This window comes from Artemia franciscana, chromosome 3 (assembly GCF_032884065.1).
Source record: "Artemia franciscana chromosome 3, ASM3288406v1, whole genome shotgun sequence".
Classification (NCBI taxonomy): domain Eukaryota; kingdom Metazoa; phylum Arthropoda; class Branchiopoda; order Anostraca; family Artemiidae; genus Artemia; species Artemia franciscana.
The window spans coordinates 24,309,767-24,321,422 of record NC_088865.1 but is presented as its reverse complement, the minus strand read 5'-3'; the positions used below and the strand labels follow the sequence as shown (position 1 = coordinate 24,321,422).

The following is an 11,656-nucleotide window of genomic DNA, read 5'->3' as shown; positions in this document are numbered from 1 at the left end:
ATCCCTCTTAATATGGCTTAAGCTTACCTCTAATAAAAACCCTCTCCATCCTCCCTAAAACTGGTTACTAGGTTGGGGCAGCCACATATTGCCCTAGTGGCGTGAATACGCATAGTCTTGGCTCAAAGAAACGTGGAATATTCATTAATATCTCTCAGAAATTAACCGAATGCCAAAAAGTGTGTCTTTTTTCTTCGTTTGAGTGTTTAATTAACTAGCGAGATAACGTACTGTTAAGTTGACAGTTTCTCTTATTATTACTATTGTAAGTAATGGTGCTTCGGCTGCATAAAAATTAATACTTAAAGCTCATTGAAAATGTTATTTTGTTAATACCAAGATTTAAATTAATACAATATAATAGGCTAATGGATACGGGGCATTTTTAATTAAGACCCCCACCCCCAGAAACATCTCTTAGTATGGCTTAAATGTACCTCCAATATTAATTCCCCCCTTCCCCATGGAAAGGGTTTCTCGGGTCAGTCGGCCACAAATTGTCACGGTGGCGTGAATATGTATATTCTCGGAGAATATGCATATTCTTGAAGAAAGCTAATTTTATTGCACTACATAAAGGCGGAAGTAGTAGTGATCCTTCAAATTACAGAGGCATATCACTTTTATCAGTGTTTAGTAAAATTTTGGAAAAGATAACGAACCATCAGCTCCATAGTTTTTTAATTGGCAAAAATATTTTTCATCCTTCTCAGTTTGGTTTCATTAAAGGAAAATCAACAGAGTAGGCAATTGATCAACTTCTGCTTGAGATAAATGTTGCAATCCACGGTGATCATTATGCGTTGACAGTATTTCTTGATGTCGCCAAGGCCTTTGAGACAGTAGACCATCGTCTGTTGTTAATGAAACTCCCAAAATATGATTTGCTTTAAAATCCTTAAATTTTCTTAAAACTTATCTTATGGGTAGAAAACTTGAATTTCATGATAGAATTAATGGTATTCGTTCAGAAAGTGTTTTGACAAGTTGTGGGCTCCCTCAGGGGTCTGTCCTTTGACCGACCTTATTCCTTCTATTTATAAATGATTTGCCCGAGGTATTACCGCTTTGTAAAATTGTAATGTTTGCAGATGATGTTATTATTTTCGCATCCCATGCTGATTTATCCATACTTTTTCAGTGGATTGGTACGCCAGAAATTTAATTTCGTTAAATGAGAAGAAATGTCAATATATGCTGTTTTCTTTATCTGGCTCTCAGAAAACAGAACAGTTTTCTCTTTATCTAAATGATAGGGTAATAAAAATTATTGATCAATTTAAATATCTTGAAGTTATTTTGGGTGAAAATCTGTCTTTCCACGAACATTTGAAAACAATGTCTCTAAATATCTCGCGAAAGATCGGAATTCTTTCTCCTTTACGCCATTTTTTCCCAAGGGATGTTTTAAAGACAATATATATATTTTTTTTAATCCATAATTTCTTTATTGTGTTTATGTTTTCCTTCAACATTTAAAACTCTTCGAATTCCACAAAATAAAGCCCTTAGATTAATTTTTAATATTAATAATGGATCGTCAGTTAGCCATCTTTATGGATCTTCTGGTTTCTTCTCTGTTCATCAACATCATTTTATTGCCATTTCTAATATTTGCCACAATTATGTTTTTGGACAACTTTCACTAGATTTTCCAAGATTATTCCCCATATTTTCACAATTCCACAATTACCCAACATGTCACAGTTCTGATTTTTCTTTTCAAATTGGGCCAACAGTGCGAGTGGCATTTAGTTTGCGTCATACTGGTCCGAAAGTTTAGAATTTAATCCCAATAGCTGTGAGAATTTGTAATGATAGAAACCAATTTCTGAAGTTATTAAGAATTCATGTTGCTGGTCTCCCATAATATTTTCCGTTGTGAGTGTTGAAGTTTGATTTTCGTAGGAAGTGCACATTAATTTTAGCTGTAATTTTTTTTGGTGATATACCACGCGCTTAAGTTTGCTATTAGGCATTTGCGCTGTTTGGTTAGATTGTTTAATTCTTGTTGCAAACAAACATTTATCTACCTATCTATCTATCTTGGGTCAAAGAATCTTGGAATTTTCATTAAGACCTCTCAGAAATAATCCAATGCAAAAAAGTGTGTCTTTTTTTCGTTTGCGTGTTTCATTTACTAGCGAGAAAGCACATTGTGAAGTTGACATTTTTTCTTATTATTACTATTTTAAGTAATGAGGCTTCTGCTGCTTAAAGCGTAATGCTTTGGGCTCCTTCAAAATGTGATTTTGCTAGTCCCAATAGTTAAACTTATACAATGTAACAGGCAGGTGCGTCTAAGAAAGCAATAGAAACAAGGCATTTTCATTAGGACCCCCCAAAAACTCCTCTTAATTTTGACTTAAATTTAACTTTAGTAACAACCCTCCCCCCTTCCTCTATAATTGGTTTCTATGGCCCCTGTCTTTCTAATTCACGCTTGTTTTGCTTATATTTTATCCTATGTCAGCTTTTTTTCACGTTTTTCGTTTTCGTTGCTTTTTCTTTGATTTCATGATTTTATAGTGTTTCTTATTAATAAACTTTTTATGTAGAATAAAAAACTTGTGTTTTTTAGATTTCTTCTTCCAGGATGAACCTTCAATATTTGATAATTTACCTAATGAAATATCTACAGCCAATGCTATGTAACGTCTCACTGATTCAATACCTAACGTAACCGGTCTAATTCACGTTAGGATATATAAAATATAACCAATTTCCAATAATCAATGTTCTTCCCCGCATGCCAATTATTGCAAACATTGGAAACATATAATCCACAGATTTTCGAAACGTTTCCATTAGAAGCTATTCCCCGAATCAAAATACTAAGGAGGTTTTCATGGTCCAGCTGTCAAGCACACCATTCCATTGAGGGGAAGTCTTTTTCGATTCCTAAAAGGGACAAAAATGTGTAGATTATAAAGGATCCCAGAGAAAAAATGAAATCCTGAAAAACAAATTCTCTTAAAGTATTATGTAACATCGCACGTGTGCATCATCATTACGTAACGCTCCACGCATGCACCGTCATTACTTAACATCCAATGTGTGCACCGCCATCACTTAACGCTCGCGTGTGTGCCACCTTTATATAATACTCACGTGTGCGCTGTCGTTACGGAATACCAACGTGTGTGTCGTCACTACGTAACATCCACGTGGGCACCCTCGTCAGTTAATATCGGGAATTCCTCACGGGCCCTGAAGAAACATGTCACGTGAAATTGCGTCATTTCCAATAAACCTACCAAGTAACGCAAGATGGCATCACCCCCGACATAAGTAAACAATCCATTATTATGTAGGCTACCTCGCTTGACTAGCAGACCTAAAGATCTGGGCCCCCGATGGGAAAGGTTGTTAGCAGCCCGGTAGAATTTTCGCTACGGGCCAGGCGTCTTGAAGGTTCCCCACTAGCTTGCCCTGAAGGTCTATCTGGCCCTTGCGGGTTTTTCGAACAATCAAAGGAACTATGCCGTAACGCGTACGTTTGCATCTTGACTAACGGACTTTAGTAAGTCATATTAGCTAACAATCAAGGTAAACAAACCTTATTACGGGACATAAACCCGCATTCAGTTGCATAAGTTAACAATACCCTATTATGTAACAAGCAAATACATCTTGAAGTAAACAAATCCTATTACCTACCAAACAAAAAAAGCATTTCCATAAGTAAACAAACTCTATTACGTAACAGTCGAAGAAAGCTTTTGCATAACTAAACAAACTCTGTTGCGTAACAAGCAAAGAAATCCTGGAGTAAACAAACCCTCTTACGTAGCTAGCACTTGCGTCTTGAAGAAGTTTCTAAAAAACACGTCCGGGCCGGGATTCGAAAGGGGTACTATACGTTTAAAAGCAGAGGGACATCACTACTGGCAGTATAGCCTTCGAAAATATTTACAAATGCAGATATACAGATTCTTAGCAAGAAAAAGCATTTTATTTTGTTAGTCTGATCTAGTTTTTCCTCAGGTCATCTGGACACCTCATCAAAAATTTCAGAACAAAGAGAGTCTCAATTAAGTCAGAAAAACCAAGGGAAAAGATTCATGGCGTTTTTTTTCTTCTTTTCTTCCATTCTTTTCCAACAAAAAAAACTCTTTAGTAAATTTCCTTAACATGTAATTTATTAAACAAAAACCTGTTATAACAATATAAAGGATAAAACGTTTAACTTTAATGAAATAGAATAAAACTTTCATAAAATTTAAAGTGAATATCAAGGTGTCAATAAGATTTGGGTTGGAATGGTTTTGGGCCTATAGAAGACCAGAATCAGCAGAGTTTCAATTTTATTAATTGAAAATTTCCACGTTTTCAATTAATAGAATTAAGAATTAACCTCATCCTCTGCTAACAAATATTCAATAGTCAAACTTTTATCAAAAATATATTGCACAAAATTGCTGCTGACTGTATGTTCATCGGCTGAACATACAAATTTGGTTCAAATATTCCTACTATTAGAAAACATTTCTACTATTAACAAATAGTAAAACCATGCCAATCTAAGACAAACAAAATTGAATTATAAGGAAAGATTTCCAAGAAAGAAATTTTCTAGAAAAAGTAAAGAGCCATATTTTATACTTAAGACGAGTAGAAATCTACTCATATATCTAACTTAAAACGAATGGGAATTACTATCAACGAATAAATGAAGCCCAAACAAACAGAACGTAAAATGAGTCATCACATCAAACATAAAGATAACAGTCACTGATACAGACTAATAAATGAATCCCGAAGCAAATAGAAAGTAAAATGAACGATCAAGTCAAAGTTAAACTGAAACTGAACAGAAACTGAAAAAAAAAAACACGTGTAGACATACTGTTTCATCAACCTTCTAAAAGCCAGAGTTTCATTTGCACTTTACTAAAGAAACAGCACATTTTAAACATTATCTCTTGCATGAGCGAGAGCTGCAACATAGTAAAGAGCTAAAACACCCCATTGTAACTAAAAGTTCAAAAATATATTGTGAGAAAAAACTGGCTGGTGAGGAAAATTTGCTATTTAACCTTGATTCAGGAATAGTAGCTTCTGACTCAGTCGTCTTTTAAATAAAAGTTTATTGCAAAAGCAAATTCATGGAAATTTCAAAAAAGGGGTAGTAGCCCTCTAAAATGGCGCCGGGTCGAAATAAAAGCTACGGTAGAGTATTTTTTGCACTAAGGCGAGCAGGCTACCACGAGATCACAGAGGGATGTTTAACGGCTTAATTAAAAGCTGCTTTATCTTATAAATTTGTGCTCCTAACTCCTTCATAAAGTGCTATAGTGCCATATGACGCTTTTTGGTGCCATTTCTGGAGGACAATGGCAGGAAAGCATAACAGGAGTACTATTGTAGTCTCTGTAGACAAATAACCTTAGCCGGAGGTCTACATTTCTCCCTTTTGTATACTCTCCCTCTCATCCCCTTAGTAAGTGAAAAAACAAAACTACGATTTGTAAAGAAAAACTGCCAAATGAATAAAATACGAATTATTGACTTTCAATTCTACGAAATAATTTTCATTTTTGTGTGCACATTGTAAAAGATAGCCACAATGACATACCCCTCAGACTTTTTATTTATATGACAAGGATGCATATATCTTGCATGAAAATTTAGCTGACATCAAAAGTGGAACCAATATTCAATGCCAAGCGAAATCGTGTTGATTTCTTTGGTTTCATTGTCCAATTTATTAAGTACTAGCTGTTGGGGTGGCGCTTCGCGCCACCCCAACACCTAGTTGGTGGGGGCGCTTCGCGCCCCCCCAAGCCCCCCCGCGCGCGTAAGTCGTTACGCGCCATATTAGTTACGCGCCATTGTAGTTGTGTCCATATGTCCCACCTGTGAATATAGATATATATATATATATATATATATATATATATATATATATATATATATATATATATATATATATATATATATATATATATATGTTTTTAACTACGTAAAACTTGCGAATATACAACATTCTTTGCTGTCCCATTGTCTGTGCATATAAATAGATTGTCAGGTTTACCGACTCTTGAACATGCAACATATAATGGTCCATGGGAAAACAATCCGTATTCAGATCTATACCTCATGATTCTAATGATTGCCCTTGAGCTTTGTTGATGGTGATTGCTAATCGACCATTCCCTGAGTCGCCATCGTCATTTATATATCCCCCTGTGCACCCCGGCGTCCCCTTTGTAGTTATGTCCCTGTGTCCCGGTCGTCATTTATATTCCCTGTGTCCCGGTCGTCATTTGTGTCCCGGTGTTCCAGTCTGTGATTTTTCTTTGAGTGTCCCGGGCGTCATTTATATTCCTTGTGTCCCGGTGTCCCGGTCGTCATTTATATCCCCCTGTGCCCCCCGGCGTCCCCATTGTAGTTGTGTCCCTGTGTCCCGGTCGTCATTTGTATCCCGGTGTCCCGGTCTGTATATACATTCGTTTTTTAGTTTTGTTTTTCTCCTTTATTTTTTTCCTTTTTTCTTTTTTTTCTTTTTAGTTTATTTAGATTTTTAGATTTTTTAGTTTTTTTATTAGTTTTTAGTTTTTTTGTAGTTTTTACCATTTTTTAGTTTTTTTAGTTTTTTTTTTTTACTTATGTCCTGGTCGTCATTTATACTCCCTGTGTCCCGGTCGTCATTTGTGTCTCGGTGCTTTGTTGATTGCTAATTTATATTATATTTATATTTATATTTTTTATATTTATTAATATTTTTTTAGTTTTCTTTTTCTCTTATTTTTCAGTTTTTTCCTTTTTTTAGTTTTTTCTTTTTTAGTTTTTAGTTTTTTTTTGTTTTTTACCTTCTTTTAGTTTTTTTAGTTTTTTTAGTTTTTTAGCTTTTTTAGTTTTTTTATTAGTTTTTAGTTTTTTTTTAGTTTTTGCCTTTTTTTAGTTTTTCAGTTTTTTTTAGTTTTTAGTTTTTTACCTTTTTTTTAGTTTTTTTTAGTTTTTTAGCTTTTTTAGTTTCTTTTTCTTTTTAGTTTTTTTGTAGTTTTTACCTTTTTTAGTTTTTTTTCTTCTTTTGTATTAGTGTGAAATAATTCAGACGTCATATGCGGACAAACACGACGTCACTCGACAGACAGACAGACAGACATAACCCACAAAAAACTTATTTTTATATATATTTATTCATATTTTTTTAGTTTTCTTTTTCTCTTTTATTTTTCAGTTTTTTCCTTTTTTTTAGTTTTTTTCTTTTTTAGTTTTTAGTTTTTTTTAGTTTTTTACCTTTTTTTAGTTTTTTTAGTTTTTTAGCTTTTTTAGTTTTTTTATTAGTTTTTATTTTTTTTGTAGTTTTTGCCTTTTTTATTTTTTTCAGTTTTTTTTTAGTTATTAGATTTTTACCTTTTTTTAGTTTTTTTTTTAGTTTTTTAGCTTTTTTAGTTTTTTTTTCTTTTTAGTTTTTTTTGTAGTTTTTACCTTTTTTAGTTTTTTTCTTCTTTTGTATTAGTGTGAAATAATTCAGACGTCATATGCGAACAAACATGACGTCACCTGATCCATCCACAGATCCACACACAGACAACTTATTTTTATATATATAGATATTTAAGAAACTAACAAAAACTTATTTTTGAACAACAAAGTTTTTCTTTCGCAAGTAAAAACTCAAAGTTGAAACTTGAAAAGAGCCAAATTATTCATTCACCAACAAAGTCAACTAATATCAACAAAACTAGCTCAATTAAATTTACCAATATTTTCAACTTTTAGATTTGTCATATTTTCATATTTTCATTTTATTTTATTATTTTCATTTTAGATTAGTCATATTTTCCACTTTCTTTAGATTACTAAAAAACTAGTTCCCTACTGTAAACTGAGCTTCCTTGAGTTTTTTACAGGATTATTAATTGTATATAAAAAAAATATCGACATCGCGGTCACTTAAAGACTGTTGATAAAATTGCCAATTAGTCTCCGGTTTGAGCAGGCTAGTCATAGAACTGTCATTCTAATTCTAAAGATATCGGAAAATATGACGAATCAGTTTATTTGAGATAATTTTGTAGGCAGGCTATATCCTATGTCATCGGCTAAGCAATATTTTTTTTTCTTTTTACGTTTCAACTTTAATATTTACTCATTAGAAACAATTTGCCTTTTTTATGTTAAATATAATTATATGATTGAACAGTCAAGAATCGCCGAAACTCCCAAAAATTAATACCATTGTATATTAAACAATTAGTCTGCTTCTATTGATTCTTTCTATTAATCATGAGTATTATGATCATTTTTAAGTCAAACACATTTTCATTGTTTTTTAAACTATTTTTCTGTTAAGAATTGATTTCAGCAGCACTTTACTCTGCTTTTGAAGATGCTAAAATCAACTACTGACTTTGCAGAGAAAAAAAAAATCCAGTTTGATCAAACAACTTATATAACTTTCAGAATACAATTTACACAAACCCAATTTCTAAACGGTTGAGGTATCAGAATCATAGCAATAATTCTCAATTTTCCACAGCCACTTAGTATTTTCAAAAAATGAAATTAACATTAAAAATGACTTACAACTTTGTTCTTCATTGGTGATCAGTATTTCATTTGGATTCCATTTTGACTAATAATTCCAGTAATTATTTATTTATAACATAAATCATACTAAGTGTATGACTTTCATGGATAAATATAGAGAAAAAAAAACTAAAATGCACTTAAATCGGTAAAATGAGAAACTAAATTATGATGTGACGAAAATCAGGTGAATGTTGAAACTGACTACTTTCTGTGTACCATTAAAAACTTTGTTTATATGTCTAGGGCATCAGATATCTTCGACTATCACTATGATTGGACTTATTTAAATCGCTTGATATCATTCTCTATCAAAAGGAGTAAAGTTGAGAAAGGTATAGAACAGAATGATCAGAAGAAGTAGAATACAACCTTAACGTTATCTAAAACATTCTTGTATTTTCAGTTCTCAAGCGCATTAGCAAACATCCAAACTTTCTGGATTTTTTTTTTCTTTTTTTTTACAGCCGATTATCAAAATTCACTAAAATAACTTATGAATCTTCGCTTTGAATCCTCTCCGCTTTTTCTAAGGACTCGGGTCAAGCCAGCCTTTGAATTGTTCATATTTCACCTACTGTGAACAGGTTTTAAGAATGCAGTGATTTATGGTGGGCAATAATTAAGAGAAATACAAACTATTCGTGAAGGGTAGGGCATATTTGTGCCTAAATATTGTTCATAATAACAGTGACACATTTCACTCAAAATTACTGTTGTAGTCAAAGTTTGCAAATTGACACGTCACATTTTCAAAGTGTCGTTCAAAATGGCAGGATCCTCTCACTTCTAACAATCATGCCCTGAAAGGCGATTTAGAGAAACTTCAAAGATGCTACACCATTTTCTTAGCGACAGATTTCCCAAAATAGGACGAAGAAGAATACAATTTCTTGATTCCTTGAAAATTGTGTTTTTATTCAGTTTTTTCTCTCCCGAACTTTTGATTCTCTTACAAATTACGAGAACATAGATGTCTCAGAAGAAAACAGCAATGACATCTTTGGTCACTAGTTATCAGGTCTTAGGCACAGATGTACTTTTTATTTCAAGTCAATTTTTGCTCATAAAATCACATTCAAGCAAAGAAGGTGAACTGCAGTGTAGATTGCTAGATGAAGTCATTGTACGCTCATACATTTTATTCTTCGCTCCTTGACTATCTGAAGGAGTTGGTGTACTTGTAGCTTTTGTGTAAATGATTACCGGGGTTTTATTTTTATTACTTTTTGTTATTTTTATAAGACACGAAAACATATCAAAAAACTCCTTGCGGAAGTTTTCATTCAACCATCCATACAATACAGGATTTAAACAGGCACTGGTCATACTAACTAAGTGACATATCCCATACAGGATGTACCTCTTCTCTGAGTTGCCCAGGAATGAACGGAATGAATCATCCACACAAAGAAACACGTGCAATGGCAGCCAGCTGGTTGCAAAAGCAACTGTTACAGAAGCTAGAAGCTGGTTGGTTCTTTTGAGACGGTTATGCTCTGCTTCAATTCGGTTTTTGTCATGCAGCATTGCCATTAGAGTTTCCATTCTATTTTTCAACTGTTTGGATATCTTTCTATAGGCGACCGATACAGTAATTATCGGAACAGTGTATTGAAAAATCACTGTTGTTACAGAGTAAGCAATACTGAATATTGATGAAAATTGCTCTTCGCAGCTTCTTATGATTATATAAGGTACATACAAAGGCTCGTGAAGAATTACTACAGTTTTTGTCAAGATCGAAGAAATAAATAGTGGTACTGCAAACAAAATACCTATCGTCCAAATTGCACAAAGCGCAATGCCCGCTTTTTTTGATTCAATCGTATTCTGTGTTGGGTGTATAATCAAATAATAACGATCAATGGCGATAGCCGCTATCGACAATGCTGATACGTAAACACAGATGGTTGGTACGCAGAATGATATGTTACACAAAAATGGCGTTTTCCCAAGTGGCCAATAATATGTTAATACACCAATTAATGTAAAAGGCATAGCAATGACACATAACAGAAGATCTGATACTGCTAAATTAAAAATAAACATGTTTCTTGTTGTTCTCATTGTCTTTTTGGTCAGAACAATGAACATTACTAGGCCATTTCCAAAGGCTCCAAATAAAATCAGTATAGAATATAATATTATAAAAATATAGTATAGGGGTGGTTGAATTTTTCTATTTATCAGGAGTTGCTTTTGAACATCAGCAGGAACACTTACATTTGATATCTCTAAATTGTATAGTTCTTCTTGCAAGTAATGGTTCTCCATGACACTTATCTTCACTACTAATGCTTCAAACTGTTTCGCCTCTTGGTCTAAACTTTGATTGTCTGCATACACAGTTTTGGCTTTATGACCTGTAGAAATAATGGTAATCAGCCTTACTATACTTATGTCTCAGTTTTTACATATCTGGGAAACCTTCAATTCAATAAAGCAAAAGCTGCTTTAAATTTTCTTTGACGATATCTCAGAGAGTCACTTAACAATTAAAATCAAAAGAATAATTCACTATAAACATAAAAATGTCACAGTCAAAGCAGTAGTTGTGACTTGGCACAGAGCGTTGTATCTCCCATAATAATGTATAAATTCCTTTTTTATTAATTCCCGTGACTTATCATAAGGAACTGATGATCATAAAGGATTTAAAGAGCTTATTCAAGCACAAAGCCTGGTTTCTAGCATCGTTTTTGAACCAAAATCAATCAAAAGTGAAATCGCAACCTTTTCAAAAGCTCTTATGCTATGGAAGTCGAATGAAAATTTCAAAGACAAACACTTTAACCAAAACCATCGAAAGATACAAAAATGTGGTTTCAAAGGCCATTTGTAAGTAGAGCACCATTCTTAGTTATGGTAATTTATGCCCTTTTTTAGAGTTTGGCCTCATTGTCCACTATACTTCATTTCTTCGTTGACATTTCGAATTCATTTCTTCGTTGACAGGGATTTCTGTTTCATTTAGGTTGGATATTTATATACGCTAATTTTGCTTGTCTTAAATTAGCTCTTAGATATTGATGGAAAAACAACTTTTAAATGTATGTTCCTTGTTTTTTTTTTTATTATATATATCCTTGTTGTAGTGATAATGACTAGAAAG

The 11,656-nt window shown here is 33.1% G+C and overlaps 1 protein-coding gene across 1 annotated transcript in view; it reads right to left on the bottom strand.

The window, feature by feature from the left end:
• Positions 1 to 6,645: 6,645 nt before the first annotated feature.
• LOC136025504 (neuropeptide F receptor-like) overlaps positions 6,646 to 11,656 on the bottom strand; it is a 53,050-nt gene continuing 48,039 nt past the window's right edge. Inside the window, exon 4 of the mRNA XM_065701534.1 lies at positions 6,646 to 10,907. Coding sequence (XP_065557606.1) covers positions 9,595 to 10,907 — 1,313 coding nt within the window. The 3' untranslated portion in view covers positions 6,646 to 9,594. The remainder of the gene's footprint in view (positions 10,908 to 11,656) is intronic.